Source organism: Orcinus orca, chromosome 6, assembly GCF_937001465.1.
Source record: "Orcinus orca chromosome 6, mOrcOrc1.1, whole genome shotgun sequence".
Lineage (NCBI taxonomy): Eukaryota > Metazoa > Chordata > Mammalia > Artiodactyla > Delphinidae > Orcinus > Orcinus orca.
In genome coordinates, this window is record NC_064564.1 from 114,630,577 (window position 1) to 114,647,188 (window position 16,612).

The 16,612-nt window shown below is 46.8% G+C and overlaps 1 protein-coding gene across 3 annotated transcripts in view; it reads left to right on the forward strand.

Moving 5' to 3' along the window:
- Positions 1-16,612, forward strand: part of GPR107 (G protein-coupled receptor 107) — a 75,394-nt gene that overhangs the window by 25,421 nt on the left and 33,361 nt on the right. For all 3 annotated transcript variants that reach the window (XR_007477731.1, XM_033426958.2, XM_004269095.3), the window contains exons 8-14: positions 1,598-1,708; positions 2,059-2,192; positions 7,182-7,257; positions 8,814-8,887; positions 9,287-9,404; positions 11,962-12,092; positions 14,277-14,320. Coding sequence is in view for 2 of the 3 variants with exons in the window: in XM_033426958.2 (XP_033282849.1) it covers positions 1,598-1,708; positions 2,059-2,192; positions 7,182-7,257; positions 8,814-8,887; positions 9,287-9,404; positions 11,962-12,092; positions 14,277-14,320 (688 nt within the window). In the remaining variant the exon portion in view is untranslated. The remainder of the gene's footprint in view (positions 1-1,597; positions 1,709-2,058; positions 2,193-7,181; positions 7,258-8,813; positions 8,888-9,286; positions 9,405-11,961; positions 12,093-14,276; positions 14,321-16,612) is intronic.

Genomic DNA, 16,612 nt, shown 5'->3' on the forward strand with positions numbered 1-16,612 from the left:
AGTGTTCTGCTACCCAGTGTCCTCCCAGTTTTGGACAGTACGGTCATTCTGAGCTTTTCTGCTCCATCCACAGAGGAGGTCTGATAGTTTATCTACCTAGAGCTGGAAAGGGACTGTCAGGGCTTACCCCAACCCTAAAATTTTCATTTTTGCTTTATTTTGTTTTGTTTTTTTTCCTTCAAGTGTCAGGTGTCTACTCTGATCCACCATGATGGTTCTATTGATTTTTTTTTTTTTTTTTTTTTTTTTTGCGGTTCGCGGGCCTCTCTCTGTTGTGGCCTCTCCCGTTGCGGAGCACAGGCTCTGGACGTGCAGGTTCAGCGGCCATGGCTCACGGGCCCAGCTGCTCTGCGGCCTGTGGGATCTTCCCGGACCGGGGCACGAACTCGTGTCCCCTGCATCGGCAGGTGGACTCTCAACCACTGCGCCACCAGGGAAGCCCCCTATTGATTTTTTAAAAAAATATTTTTTAGAAATTTCATGAGAGTCTTACTTTTGTAATTAAAATTACATGTTTAGAAAAGTTTTCTTTTTGTGGCTACCTTGGGTGGACGGGAATACATGCTCTCACTTTACAGTGAAGAGTTTGGGACATGGTTTAATGCTAATAATTTCAGCTTGAATAATTCTTGGTCTTTTCTTTTCGTCTTCTTGTCAGATGTCTCTTTTTTCCCCCCATTCTTTTAAATTTTGAGATATAGTACCTATAGAAGAGTGTATAGTACTTACGTTGAGTACACGTAATTATAAATAATCACCTTTGTAACCATCACTTGGGACGAGAACTAGAACAGTGCCAACACCCCAGAGCCCCCCTGTGGCCCTCATGCTCCTCTCAACTCTAGAGTAGCCCCTATCATGAAAGATGTTATAACCATTTCCTCCCTTTTCTTCATAGTTTACCACCTATATATGTAACCCTAATCAGTATATTTTAGGCTTTTAGTAAAATGTTCTCTGGAATTGATTAAAGTGTCACATTCTGTGATCTTTTTATATATATACATTTTTAAATTTGCATTAAACTTCATTTGAATACGTGAAATACTGTTGAAAACAAAGAAAAATATCTAAATGTAGAAAATGTAGCCTCTGTTACTGTTGTTTAAAATCATAGGGGTAAATTTTGATGAGGGAATACTGGTCCTTTACCTTTTCAAGTATCAGATGAACCTCCTTTCTTTCTCAGAAGTATTTTTTACCAAAGAGCAAAACAACAATATGTGGGCTTGAAAACTAGAAGACTGTATCTTAGGTTAGCTCTGCAGACTTCTGCAAAAACCCATCACTGATGGATAGATATGTGATAAAGCAAGTGTAGTAAACTGTTAATTGTAGAATCTAGGTAGGGGGTACATAGGTATTCACTGTATAATTCTGGTAACCTTTCTGTTAGCTTGAAAATTGTTATAACAGAATATTAGGAGGGTATCACAGAATAAGAAGCCGTCTGCTTAGACTCTGCTCTGGGAGAGTTTGATTATCTGAGTAAGCAGTCTGCTTTCTTCTGTTCATGGTATTCACGATTTATTTCTAAGATTTAAAATTTTAGCCGAGGATTTGGGTACCCTTAAATTTTTTTCTTCTTCACTTTCAGTTTTTCTTTAACATCAGCACTGAAGACCAAGAAGGCCTCTACAGTCTTTATTTTCATAAATGCCCTGGAAGTGAAGTACGGTCTAACGACAAGTTTTCATTCAGCCTCGATGTGAGTACCATACAGAAACTCACATGTGGGTGTTGTCAGCCATGTAAAATGGGAGACAGTTATTTCTTTAGGAGAGTAGTTTTAAGAACACTTAAGCCAGAGTAAGAGAAACATGTGGCCAAAATAACATTTATGCCAGTGGGCAGGATACTTCAGCAGAGGGTTCATAAATAAGAAAATATAAAGGAATTTAGGGTGTGTTTACGCTCTCAGCCTATGCATTAAGAATGTGGTTGTTATCTGCTGGTACTCACTTTCTTGAACTTCCATGAAACAGCTAAGATTCCAGATTGCTGAATATGGGATGATCTGTTTCTGAAAAGTAAAAATTAATGTCATGTTGGTTTCAGATCGAGATCACAGAGAAGAATCCTGACAGCTACCTCTCAGCAGGAGAAATTCCTCTCCCCAAATTATACATTTCTATGGCCTTTTTCTTTTTGCTCTCTGGGACAATCTGGATTCACATCCTTCGAAAACGACGGTAAATTATCACCTCCTTGAGCCCTTCATCCAAGAGCGTTCGGGGATTTATATAATTTCACCTTTTGCTGTCTTCTGAACCTGGAGGACTTGGCACTAGCGATCCTGTTCTCTCCAAAGGGCATGTTCCCCGAAACAAAGGGAGACCGTGCAGGAGCCTTGCCGCCTGGGAGGCCTTTGCATGCCTTGGTGTTTGTTCACTTCCCATTGCTTTGTTTAAAAAGCAAATCCAAATATTTCAGTAATACACAAGCAAAATAAAATGTATAAGCAAAACATTTCCATAGCGAGGACACTGGAGTCCAGGACTCAGAGTGAACACATTGGTCCCATTCAGGGGCTCTTTGTTCTTAAGAGATGAGTGACGACAGCCCAGTGCCTGGTGGGAGCATGGAGTTGCTGCTGAGCGCTGAAGGCCCCAGCACAGAGCCTGGGCAGGGTAGATACTGACCTCCAGGGGATCATCACTCGAGAAAAGCTCTTCAGAGCCCACCTGCCTGACTCTTGGCCTTTCTTCTGAAATCCCTGAGGCTTTAACTTCCTGTTCTTGGTACTTGAGGGGAGCAACAGTGTGTGTGTGCAGGGAGTGTTTGTGTCCCTCCCCCTAAATGGAAAACAATACTAATTTTCAGTTAAAAAATAGTGTGAAGTGTTTGTTATAGTATAAGGCCCATGAACTGTGTAAATGATGGTATGTGAATATGGTATTATAATATGGATTTAAATTCAGACAATAATTAAGCACCCCCAAGTACCAGATACCTCTTTCTCTGGAGCGGTGGGACAGAGTGAGATCTCTAACCTCTGGTGGCCAGATTGCCTTCTAGTGGACATGTTCAGCTCGGGTACTGGGCTCTGCTGGGTGTGGTTGCTGGTTCCTGTCTGTTATAAATCTTTTACACCCGCTGGATGGAACTGTGTCTTGTTTACTTGTGAAGAACCCTACATAATCATGTTTGGACTGGAGATCAGGCAGCCATTAATAAGAAAAAAAGAATCCTACAAATTCAGGCCATAAAAGGTGGTTGGGGGGCGGCATTTGGTTTATTTTGTTTGTTTGTTTGTTTGTTTTTGCGGTACGCGGGCCTCTCGCTGTTGTGGCCTCTCCCGTTGCGGAGCACAGGCTCCGGAGGCGCAGGCTCAGCAGCCATGGCTCACGGGCCCAGCCACTCCGCGGCATGTGGGATCTTCCCGGACCAGGGCAGGAACCCGCGTCCCCTGCATCGGCAGGCAGACTCTCAACCACTGCGCCACCAGGGAAGCCCTGGTTTGTTTTTTTTTAAGAAAGTTTTGCTTTTGCCGTTATTAGAAAAGTAAGAACTAGGAGTCGGAGACCTGATTTCAGGTGTAAATGCTGTGACTCTTACTGCCTGTGTGCCTTCCTTCGCTCTAAGCCTCTTTCTCCTCGGCTACAGAACCGGGACAGTCATAACTGCCCTGCCTTCCCCTCAAAGTCTTAGATCCTTAGTTTTCTTATGTGATTCCCCCTGAAATGATGTGTACAAGAGTGTTTTGCAGATCAGGGTGCTATGCAAAGATGAGGGACATACAAAATAGTTTAGCCAGATGTTCAGTGGTATTTTAATTTCCTTTTAGTTAGCGATGCAACAGTCATTGTCGTTGGTTCACTTATATAAAATCGTGGCAGCAGTTTAAAACCTGTGATTAAACGAGGCTGACCTACTTTGTACAACGTATTTTAAACTTCTTGTTGAAGTATAGCTTATATACAGAAACGTATCATTTCAGCCCTCTGCCCCATCCCCGTGTTTTTTTTTTTTCTTTTTGCGGTATGCAGGCCTCCCACTGCCATGGCCTCTTCCTTTGCGGAGCACAGGCTCCGGACGCACAGGCCCAGCGGCCATGGCCCACGGGCCCAGCCGGTCCGCGGCACGTGGGATCCTCCCAGACTGGGGCACGAACCTGTGTCCCCTGCGTCAGCAGGCGGACTCCTAACCGCTGCGCCACCAGGGAAGCCCCCATCCCCGTGTTTTTCCAGGAGTCTCACAGCCAGCCATGTGAGTCACGTCACAGATGTGACTCCAGGGCTGCCAGCGCATTTCAGAGACTTGTAGCCCCTTAGTGCTGGAGGGAACTGAGAGATTTTTTGCCTTGTCTTATTGAGGCCTTGAGCGGGGAAGTGAGAGACATGGCTAGCATCCCCCGACAGAGCTGGCCCTGGGACCCAGAGTGGCTTGCTGTGCCTTTGTGGTTCTGTTGTGGGCCCCAGAGCACGGGGAAGTGGGAAGGGAACGCGGGCAGCTGATCGGTTTGGTACCTGCTCTCTGCCCAGCCAGGCACTGGATGTCATGGCTCCTTGAGGCCATTGTTGGCCCATTTTCAGCAGAGGTTTCTGAGGCCTAGAGAAATGAAGGTCGTCAGGGTGGAACCCGCATGTGAGCCAGGTCGATGTGGCTCCTGAGATCTTTCCTTCATTCACATAACGGCCCAGCCATCAATGCTGTAACTTGGACTGCGAGTCTTGGTGGCCAGGGTGTGTGGTGAGCACAGCCCTTGACGGTTCTGCTCTCTGGGTAAATCTCATTACTATTCAGGAGGGACAGACTACTCTGGCCTTGACTTCCCTTTCGACCTTCAAGTAGGTAGGCACTGGAGCAGGAAAGTACCAGGGAGGAAACCAGTCCGGAAACTGGGTGTGCGTCAGCTGACGACACGCCCTCCTTATCGTTCTGTGCAAGGCCCTCTCCTGTTTTATTTCCTGTCCCCTCTCCTGTTCCTTCCCCGCACGGCCAGCCACTCAGATGCGTTTAGTATGTGTTTTGGGGATATTTGTGTATTCTTGTAAACAAATAATGTTTATTGGTATTGCATGTATTTTTTTATATAAATTTATTTATTTAATTTATTTATTATTTTTGGCTGTGTTGGGTCTTCGTTGCAGCACATGGGCTTTCTCTAGTTGCACCGAGCAGGGGCTACTCTTTGTTGCAGTGCGCGGGCTTCTCATTGCGGTAGCTTCTCTCGTTGCAGAGCATAGGCTCTAGGCGCACGGGCTTCAGTAGTTGTGGTGCACGGGCTTCAGTAGTTACGGCGCGCAGGCTCTAGAGCGCAGGCTCAGTAGTTGTGGCACACGGGCTTAGTTGCTCCGTGGTATGTGGGATCTTCCTGGACCAGGGCTCGAACTCGCGTCCCCTGCATTGGCAGGCGGATTCTTAACCACTGTGCCACCAGGGAAGCCCTGCATGTATTTTTAATTTATATAAACTGTTCCATCTGTAGGTATTGTTTTTGTACATTTTTCACTCAGAATATCCTCTTTAAGATCTAGTCACATGGCTGCGTGCACATCCAGTTCATTACTGTCCAGCTACTCCATGTCATCCACAGTGAGCGTCCCCATTCCACTCACCCACCCCCTTAATGGTGGACCCCTAGGTTGTCTTCATTTCCCTGCTTCCCCATACTGTCATGATCCACCCTTCCTCCCTGTCCCCGGCGGGGTCTGCAGCCTCTGAAGTACATCCTCGGAAGGAGGTGCCCTGGGTGTCGGGGAGCTCTCCTTTAATTTCGCTAAGTGCCACTGGTTGCCCGCCAGGATGCGTGCCTGTGCCGGCTTATGCTCCTACGACACGTGTGCCAACACTGACACCTTATGTTTTGCCAGTGTGACGGGTATAAACTGGTACCTCATTTTCTTCTGCATTTCTCTGAATATCAGTGATATGAATTATCTTAGCAGAGACATGTTAACCTTCTGGGTTTTCCCTCTGTGACTGCCTGTACTTGCATATTTTTCTGTGGGATTTTCTGTGTTTTTCTTGTTGCTTTGCATAAGTTCCTCACACATTCGGATCTCAATCCCTTGCATGTCTTAGACATTGCAAATTTCTTCTCCCAGTTGAATTGTTGAGTAAAAATCTTTCATACTAATGGAGTCACAGCTCTCTAATTTTAGTCTTCTGGGCAGTGCTCCTTGGATCTTAAGAGGCCCGTTCCTACTCCAAGGTTACAAAATGTGTATTTTATGCTTAGCGGCAGACTCCACCTGGGTTGTAAGTAAGTGTGAAGCAGAGATCCAGCTTTCCTTATTTCTTATATAGGTTTGAGCTGATTTTTTCCCAATGTCAGTCATTAAGCAGGCTGTTCTTTTCCCACTGACTTGGTATCACCTTAACTATCAAGCTTCTGTACACACACGAATCTATTTATAAGCCTTCTGGTCTGTTATGTTGGTTTACTTGTCTGATGCGACACCCATTTCCCATTTTTTACTGCTGTGGCTTTGCAGAATGTCTTGATATCCGAGAGTGGGAGTCCCCACTGTAGCTCTTACTCAAGCCTTTGTTTGCTTTCTTTAATAGAGTTTAAGACTTTTCTCCATCATGGTTTTGTTTGTCTTATTAGGTTAATTCCTAGGATGAGGCGAGAAGGGGTAGAGAGGAGTTGAATGCCTGGCAGACTGAAGGTGGACTCGTGCCCGTAGGGGGAGGTGGGGCAGTGGGTGCTTTGCGCCACTGTCCTGGTGTGTATGGCAGGTTCCAGCTGTGAGGGGGAAGAGGGGGCACAACCCCAGCGCTTTCTCTTTGACCAACCCTGCTGCCTGGCTCCAAATCCTCCTCTCCTGGCTACAGATTTCCCCTGTAGCTGTACCTAATCACCTCTGCCTTCTTGGGGATTTCACGCCATTTTCATAGATCCGTCTGCCTCATTCTTGCCTCTGCGGGCTTTCCAAGGTGGTTTCTGGAGAAGAAGCTGGCAGCCTGTTTAGATTTCCATCTTATCAGGCCTGGAAACCCATTGTGCATAACTCGGCTCCATTCACAGCATTGAATTATATAGTAGAGGTGACTTGGGCTCCATTCCAGGCCTTTTCTGCTGGCAGCAACCACTTGTTTAAAAAGCTTTGTGTTTGTGGTTTGCTTAGATTATATTTACTTGCCTCCTTATAAGTATATGATGCCTGGAGCTTCACCTGTTCTTTGGGAGTATGAAATATTCCTTTAATTCTTTTCTCTCTGTTTTTACATAGGAATGATGTATTTAAAATTCACTGGTTGATGGCCGCCCTTCCTTTCACCAAGTCTCTTTCCTTGGTGTTCCACGCAGTACGTATTAGTATTTTGGGGTCATTTACGAAATGATGTACAATGCCTATACTGTCTGGAAAAATAAAGTAGAAGACAGGATACATCAAATAAGAGATGAAAGTATACCTTTGTCATGAAGCCTCCTTTGGTCTGGGAGGGACTGGTCACGGAGATAAATCATCACAATCTCCCTAATACTAGACTTGAGATCTTCAGACGTTACCTTCAGACTCAGTTTTCTCAGAACACTTGGTGGTTTTTTTTGGGGTTTTTTTCCCAGTCATTTCTTGAGATTAGTGTGCCACCTGCTGAATTGTTTCCATGACTTCCTTTATTTTTCCAAATATTCCCTCCGGTTCCCGTTTGATATGAAGTTCAGTGTTAGGATACTTATTTGAGAGAAAACTGATGCTCTAAAGATTGAGGCATAAGAATTGAGCTTAAGCTTTGAATATTTAGTACTGATGCAGATTGCAATGAGCCTGCCCATGGGAGTCAGATCACAGCTTCCCTGATTTGTAGGCCTACGAGGTATCCATGGGTTATGCGTGAGGGTGACAGTCTCCAGACATGTGCACAAGATCCTACTGCACTTAAAAATATTGTCACAGAAAAAGTAATAATATAGCCAGTTACAATCTCAAGAAATGACAATTATTTGGATAATTTCCCATTTGGGTGTAAGGTAGAAGATTCTTTCTGGAACCATGTAGATAACGAATGATAAGATTCTCAAGTCACTTTCATATCTAGACAGCCACGTGTGGGAGAATGAAAGATGTATAAAGAAACTGATGTCAGCTTTGGGAGTCCTGCCTGGAAGCATATGGGCCACTACTGAAACTGGTCACTTTAGTTAAAATGCACTGGTGATTTCAGGTAGCTCTAAATTTACAGATTTTTTTCCAAAGATAACATAGTTGAAGCTAGGTGATCCCACGTAGATTTTTTTACTGACTTTACTGACTGATTTATTATGTAAGCAGCAAGGCTATGAAAGGTAAAGCTCTTGACTGGGGCATTGAAAAGACCTGTGGCATTTGGAGGTCTTTTTTTTTTATTTGTTTTTTGGTGGTTTTATACGTCATTTTATTTTATTTTATTTTACCTGGGCTACGGCAGCGAAAACCTGGAATCCTAACCACCAGGGAACTCCCTTGGAGATATTAAAGAATAGGCATCCATTTGCCAGAGTGAATCACCTGCCTCAAGAGAGGGGCCCTGGGACTTCCCTGGTGGCCCAGTGCTTAAGACTCTGAGCTTCAAGTGCTGGGGGTGCAGGTTCGATCTCTGGTCGGGGACTAAGATCCCACATGCCGCGTGGCGCGGCCAGAAAGAGAGGGACCCAGACTAGGTGTTAGTGACATGGAACCCTTGCGTCAAGTTCCTTGTCAGGACGCAGGTTTCCTGACATTTGTAGTGCGCTTACAGGCTTCACTGTGCATCAGCAAGCTCAGTATTACGGATTGGGAGCGGGTGTCCCCCGTCATGAGGGCGCTGGTGGCATTTCCTGTTCTGCTGTGTGTAAGGCTTGTCGTAGATGATCTTCCTGAAATGCACTTGTTTGATTGCAGATCGACTACCACTATATCTCCTCCCAGGGCTTCCCGATCGAAGGGTGGGCTGTGGTGTACTACATCACTCACCTGTAAGTATGCAGAGTGACCAGGAAGCACCCATCCTGCCAGGTGGCTTGCCAGACAAGATGGGGCAGCAGTGGTAGGACGAGACCTGCCCCACGTTGACTGGCCCTGCCCTCGCAGGGCAGCCTGCCGGATTCCTGCCAGGCCTGAGGCGTGTGGCGTGCAGTGGCTGTCCCGACCTGAGAGCTCGGGGCTGTCGACGTGCTCCTGCAGATCAGATAGTGGGGCGCATAGCTAGCTAGCGTGTGCCTGAAAGTGCTCCTCACTTACGGTGAATTGCCTGAGTCTGGCCACCTGTCTTTTGCCGGCAGTGCGTGAAATCATAGAACGAGCTGTACACTCCAACTCCCAGAGTGAGATGCTAAAGAGACCCATTGGTGTCTGTTCATTTTTTTCCCTTGCAGCTTGAAAGGGGCCCTGCTGTTCATCACCATCGCACTCATTGGCACCGGCTGGGCTTTCATTAAGCACATCCTTTCTGATAAAGACAAAAAGATCTTCATGATTGTCATCCCGCTTCAGGTAAAGGAACCCTAGTCCTGCTTGTCCTCGTTCTCTCTTGACACTTAGCTGGGCTCAGCTCCAGGCCTGCCTGGGAAGAGGGAGTCACTTCTGGAAACCCCCGCTTCTGCCTCTGGGGTTGGAGACTGGGCCTCTCTTTCTGAATTCTGACAGACCTGGACCTCAGGTCATTGCACTGGGGGTTGCTCCACCATCTACCGTCTTTAAGCCAGCATGTGAATAGGGAGCTGCTGAGAAATTAGGGAATCTGTTTGCCTTGTAACAAGATGGTCCTGTTAGCAAAGAAGCTTGGGTACACGGTGACTCGACCAACAAATTTTTTTTCCCCCCGGCATGCCACATGACTTGCAGGATCTTAGTTCCCCACCCATGGCAGTGAAAGTGCAAAGTCCTAACCACTGGACCGCCAGGGAATTCCCAACAAATTATTTTAAAACTGAATGACATCAGTGAGTTTCCACACGGTAGAATATGAGACATTGGGGCAAACATTTATTAAATGCTTTATATGTTTGGGGCCCCGGACTGAGGCCAACTTTATAAAATTGTGAGCCCCTCAGGAGAGGAACCTTGTCTTATGTATAACAGTCTTATTGGATATAGAACCTGGACATAAGGGACGCATAATAAACAGAGAGGTCCTAGCAGAGATGCACAGCTCCTCAGCTCTGCTTGACCAGGGAGCTTCTATCTGATAAAGTTGTTCTCGTCAGCCAATCATTTTGGAGCACAGTGTAAGTGTGGCAGGTGAGGGTGGGAGAGGGACAATTTTCTGGGCACCCAGGTCGGCCTGCTCCACTCTGGTGATTAGCGGTTTGGCAATGCTTGTGGCACAACCATCTTCACGGTCAATAATAAGGGGCACACACTAGTGCCAAGTGAATGGTACAGACCATTTGCTGTAGGTTTCCAACGAGAGAGTATTCACCCCAGTTCGAATGATCTGGAAGAGCTCTGTGGTGGAGATGAGCCTTGCCTAGGTTTTAAGGTAAGACACATGACGGAGGCAAACATGACACGACTGTCTGGCGCACAGGAGGGGCTGAGGCGCTGGGCAGGCCTTGGCTGTTGAGCCACTGGGGCCTCTTCCCTGCCGGGCTGAGTTCTCCAGCCTGCCAAGGTCTCGGAGCTCGGAGGCGGTGGGCCGGGGTGCTCCTCCCCTGCCGTCCTGCCCCGCCTCGCCTTCCCTCCAGGAGCCGCTGCCTTCCCCTCCAGTTTGACTCTTCCTCACATAGCCTAAACTGTGATATAAGGGACACATCTTCCCAGCTTCCCCCCTTTTGTTCCCCACAAGGTTACGTGGCAGGTCACTCGGAGGAAAGAAGGCCATTTAAAAAACTAAATGTAAGGAAGTTACGAGTATTTAAATGTAAGGACTCGTCTGGGAAGTCCTTGAGCATCAGCCTTGAATAGTTGAAACTGTTTCCTTTTGGTCACGGGGAGCCACTGTGCATTTCTGAGTAGGGAGTGATGATGTAAAAATGGAGTTTCGAGAACATTATTGGCGCTTGGTTCCACACCAGCACCTCTGGGAACATTTCGTGTCTGGTGTCAAGAGTGTGAACTAAGGACAAAATGGGATTAAGCATTTAAGCTGTTAGTTTCCCACTTTGTCTTCATGGACAGAGCCACAAATGCAGATGTTTAGGATGGACTGGGCTGCAGGAGGAACCCAGAGGCTGGGTGTCGGTGGGAGACTGAAATTTCAGGCTAATTTTTGCATTTGTATTAAGTGAATTATGGCTTCAGTAATGATTTAACTGATAAGTCCTAGATGGAAAGAGAAACTACCCTTCCCAAGTCATTGCACGACAGGTTTCACATTTTTGTAGAAGTGTGGAGAATTCCCTTTAGAGTAGTGAAGCAGAGTATTTGGGACCATGGATTTCGCGTGGAGTACAGAGGTGGGATTCTGATCTCTGCTTTCATACCTAGTGATAATCTTCGAAAGAATATCTCATAAATTATGTCTCCCTTATGCTCAGTAGTGTCACAGTTTGTAAAATATTGCTCTCTCTGTTTAGCCAGCTGAGGGACTTTTCATAACATGCTAAGAGCTTAATGACAGGACCGAATGTACAAGGCACGTCCTTCACTTTGGAGATTGAAGCAGGCCGTGGACGCAGACGCACCTCAGTGTGGAGAACCAAGCCGTGTCCACTGTGGGGACTCCTCGGGCATCTTCTCTCTCTCTGCCTGGGTTCTCCGGCAGGGCCGCTTCAGGGTAGCCAGACTTCTTATAAGACCGGAGCTCCAAAGGTGTGTGAGAGCCAGGCAGGGGCAGTGTCCTTTGTGTGACCTGCCTTGGAAGTGACGTGTCAGTCACGGCCACCCTCTCTTGGTCAGAGCAGTCGCAAGCTCGAGGAGGCACGGAGACTACTTCTTGATTGGAGGGAAGCAGTGTTCTGCAAGAGTACATGGACCTGGAAACCGTGCTGTGGTCCTAGGTTGGGGCCTCTAGGTCCTGGTGCCCCCCCCCCCCCCCCCCCCGCATCGGGGCTGCTCTTGTAAAGATCTGTCCATGCTTTGGGGCCTCAGCAACTTCTGTGTCCTGCAGGTCCTGGCAAACGTGGCCTATATCATCATAGAGTCCACCGAGGAGGGGACGACTGAGTATGGCTTGTGGAAGGATTCTCTGTTTCTGGTGGACCTGCTGTGCTGTGGAGCCATCCTCTTCCCGGTGGTATGGTGAGTGCCTGCGGGGAGGGAGGCCGCGTGTGCACCGTGGGCTTGTCTGTCCAGCCCGATGGCTGAACCCGCCGTTCCCAAACTGGTCAGAATCACACGGGGCATCTGTTTAAAAATGACAACTTCCTGGGCCCCAGACTCACCTGAATTAGTCTCCAGGGGTAGGACCTTGGAATTTGTATCTCTTTCAGGTTCCCGGGTAGATTGTGATAGCGCTCATCTGGCACAGGCTTTTAGCAGTTCAGACACTAGAGAAGATTCTTGAGATGAGAACTTAGTAGCAACATAAAATAGCAGAATGAATTTAAAGGGAAGGGAGTTGAAGAAAGCCCATACACAGCCTCATCTTGCCGGATTGGGTAGAAAGTGTGGAAGTTTACTAACATAAAACCAGAGATAGTTCTCAGCTCATAAACATTGCAGGTACCTTCAGGATGGTTTGCTTCACTCCTGGAAGTGGCAGGCTTTAGATGCGTGTATGTGTCGTGCTTTGGTTGTGTGTGAAGACACGTTAGTGCCAAGTCAGTGGTTGATGAGAAAGAATGTCCTCCTGAGATCTCATCAAAGGGAAGGAAATTCTTGCTTCAATAGGAAGCACTTAGAGGAAGAAGGGCTAACAAAAGTCAGACACTCGCCTTCATAATGACCTAGTTCTGTGGCCACTTGAAAGCAATCAGTTCTTTTAGAATAAAGTTTAAAAATACAGATTTACCTGCCTTTTATTAGAAGTGAGGTGTTCCACTCTGCAGTGCCCCATGCAGTGAATTAATATTTTTAGACTCCTGGGGTCGATCAGGTCATTCAGTTATTCTGATTATTTAGAACATGGTGCCAGTGGAGTGTAATCCTCATTCGGGCCAGTTATTTAGATTCACTCTTAACCCTAACTCTGTCATGCATCGCATGTGTACATGCAGCAGTTCAGTAGATTGAGCAGACAGCTGCCAGCGTAGGAGAGAGAGCACGAGTGAGTTTCTTAATCTCCACAACCTCCCCGCATCCTGCCCAGGCTTCTGTAACAGGATGGCCAGCATTGTCTTCAGGTAGAAAGAGCATCTTATTAGGGAATAGAGCCTCAGTCCCCACTGCCACATTTGCACAGTAACATAGGAAGGACCTGGGGGATTGGGGAAGCCCCAGATACACTCTGGAGCTACAAGCGGCCATCTCCTGCCCTTTGTTAATTACAGCACTAAGGAGCAGATGCCAGATGGCAAGATTCTTCAAGGTAACCACTCTGAAAATTGCTGTAAAATGAAAAAGTCAAGTACTAGAGAGGTAATTTAAGAAACAGTATCAAAGTTTTTTTTAAACATTCAGATTCAGCCAGCTTTGGTTCAGTGTCAGCTTTGTGCCACTTAATTTCACATGTTGCGCCATTCAGTTCTCACAGGTGGGCAAACTGCAGAGGTTTTAGGAGAAATGACTTACTTACAGTTGAGTAGAGAGTGGGCAGCTGTGCCAGGACTGCAGCCTGGGTCTGTGAGATCCCAACCCTCCTCCCCCTGTGCCATGTCTGCTTGTGCTGTGCCCTTCCTCCCACACAGTCCTTCCCTCGGTGCCTGTGAACTCTGCCTAGAACGCTGGTCTACAGCTTCTTTAAGAACGTTCACGTTCCCCTGTCTGACTGGTAATTAGTTACCAGCACCTCACAGCCAGAAAAGATTCCCTGGAGGTTGGCATTTTTTCAGCAAAGTTAGAAATCTCAGGTCGATGAAGTATCGAGTTTGCATGAAGCCTTGTGCTCGCAGCTCCTAGACCTAGACTTCAGAAGTCGGCCTGTGACCTTCTTATGGGGTCCATTCTCTCCAGGTAGCAGGTGAACTCACTGAGGCTCCGTTGTCCTAGCTGTGTTGCGGCGGGGGCGTGGCTGTGGGACTGAGAGATTAGGTAGAAGAAGATGAGGAGTGTTATTGTGTTTTGATCTTTCCCCTCACACCCAGGTCTCTGCCAGGCTTTTTTGAGCCAGCAGAGGGCATCTTTAACCCTCAGGCTTGGGCACCATACGTGCTGAAGGGTTGATTATCAACAGTCATGTTGTCTAGGGAGAGTGCTCTAAAATCATCTAGTCCAGCCTTTGAAGTTTATAATCGAGAAATTCAAGGCCTCAAGTTACTAGTGCTGAAAAGAGAGGAATGCAAATTTGTTAGCTAACTTTTTTGTTCTCCAAATGTTTATTTTTAGGTCAATCAGACATTTACAAGAAGCATCAGCAACAGATGGAAAAGGCAAGTTCCTTTTGGTGCTGGACAGCGTTCCCTAAAGCCACATGCCTGGGCACTGCTGAGGGTGGAGCAGGAAGGCCGGTGCTCAAGGGAGAGCCCTAGGGGCTTTGTAAGAGTAGCCCCGGGTTGTGTGAGGCAGGTGGGGAGCATTACTGAGAGCAGTTGTGTAAGGCTTGGAGGTGACTGCTTATCACCACTCGTGAGTGTGATCTTCACCTTCTCAGAACTGAGTCAGGAGGAGAAAATGTTGTCTTGGAAGGACCAGATAACACTTCACTGTGAGAACAGGGGCTGTTATGGATTGGGAATGGCTATGTGTAAAGCATCCCTTCCTGCTGATTTAACACGCTTTCAAAATAGTTGTGTCAGTATTAATTCAAAAAGAGACTCATGCCAGAAAGAACCTCTGAAACTCTCTGATTTTTAAATGGTTGTGCCATTATAACCCTTCTGCATCTTCTTGATTTTCGAACCATGCCTCCTGAGTCTGAAAAGAAACCACAGAGAAAATGTTTTGCATTTCTGGGCTTATTTGAATAATGTCCATGACGACAGGCTGCCGTGGGCCACGTGGGGATTTCAGGCCACAGCTGGTTGAGGAGGCACGCTCTCTCAAAGGTCCCGTCTGCCTCTGGATCCATGAAATCCCACACCCAGTGCTGGTAGTAATGTTCTTTAAGCCAGATTATTCATTTGTTCTTGTTAAATAAAATTTTGTTGCTGACCTGTTTTCTGATTGTAAAAGTAATGTAGGTTCATTTTGGAAATTTTGGAAAATGGATAGTAGGCACAAAGCTTCCTTCACATTTGCTATACAGTTAATATCACATGATTTTCTTTAAATTGAATTAACCTGACTTCAAGGCTTCATACCAGTGTCAGGCACGATCCCAGCGTTCTTATTGAGAGCACAGTACTCGCTGGGGTATCTCCAGTTTGGGGTCCACAGTAGTTGCTGTCGGGATTCCTGCTGTCTGGGTCCGTGAAGTGCTCTTGCTGTGAGAAGCCTGGTGTGTGAGGGTCATGCCAGGCTGGGAGCCCTGGTACTCAGATTCCAGGCTCCCAAGGTGCCCCCAGCTTCCCAGGTGGCCATAAGGCCCCACTTGCAGAATGTGCCAACTCTCTTTCTAGTCCCAGGAAATAGCTTTTTTTTTTTCTCTCTCTCTCTTCCTTCAAAGGCCCTGGATTCCCTTCTCCCTCTGGAATGCCCTCTGGGATAGATTCTTTTTTACTTTTTTTTAAAATTTATTTATTATTTATTTTTGGCTGCGTTGGGTCTTCATTGCTGCACACAGGCTTTCTCTAGTTGCGGCGAGCCGGGGCTACTCTTCGTTGCGGTGTGCGGGCTCTATTGCTGTGGCTTCTCTTATTGCGGAGCACAGGCTCTAGGCGCTGCGCCTTCAGTAGTTGTGGCTCATGGGCCCTAGAGCACAGGTTCAGTAGTTGTGGTGCACGAGCTTAGTTTCTCCACGGCATATGGGATCTTCCCGGACCAGGGCTCGAACCCATGTCCCCTGCATTGGCAGGCGGATTCTTAACCACTGTGCCACCAGGGAACTCCTGGGATAGATTCTTTTCAGTGAGTTTAAGCTGGAACGTGGTCTGCAGAAATCTTTTGCTTTTAGCCTGGCTTTCTGAGTCACGGATCTCAGAGAGCCGTTCTGCCTTCTTGGAGTGTGGGGTAAAGGAAAGCTGCAAAAAATAAACCATGAATTCGAATCTTGATGAAGCACGCTGCCACAAACAGAAAGTAAAAACCCACCTTCTGGGAACTTATCGTTTGGGCATGTTCTTGCCTTTTTTTTTTCCTTCTTCTATGCATGTTATATAAAAAGTTGGTTTTATTATTTCTGTAACTTAATGAATAGGTCTTTCTCTTATTTTAATATATTGAAATGAGACATTTTAACTTTTTCATCTTTTTACACTTCAGTAGTTCTGGGTTCATTTTACTGACTGTTTGACTGAAAATGTTCAAAAATCCCAAGGGTAACGTTTTCCAGTTGATAAGTTTTATCTGTACTTTTCTTTTTTTTATTAATTAGTTTATTTGGCTGCGTCAGGTCTTTGTTGCGGCGCATGGGTTTCTCTCTAGCTGTGGTGCGTGGGCTCCAGAGCACTCAGGCTCAGTAGTAGTGGTGTGCAGGCTTAGTTGTCCCACGGTAGTTGCGGCACATGGGCTCTCTAGTTGTGTCGTGCGGGCTCAGTAGTTGCGGTGTGAGGGCTTAGTTGCCCTGCAGCATATGAGATCTTAGTTCCCTGACCAGGGGTCGAACCCGCGTACGCTGCATTGGA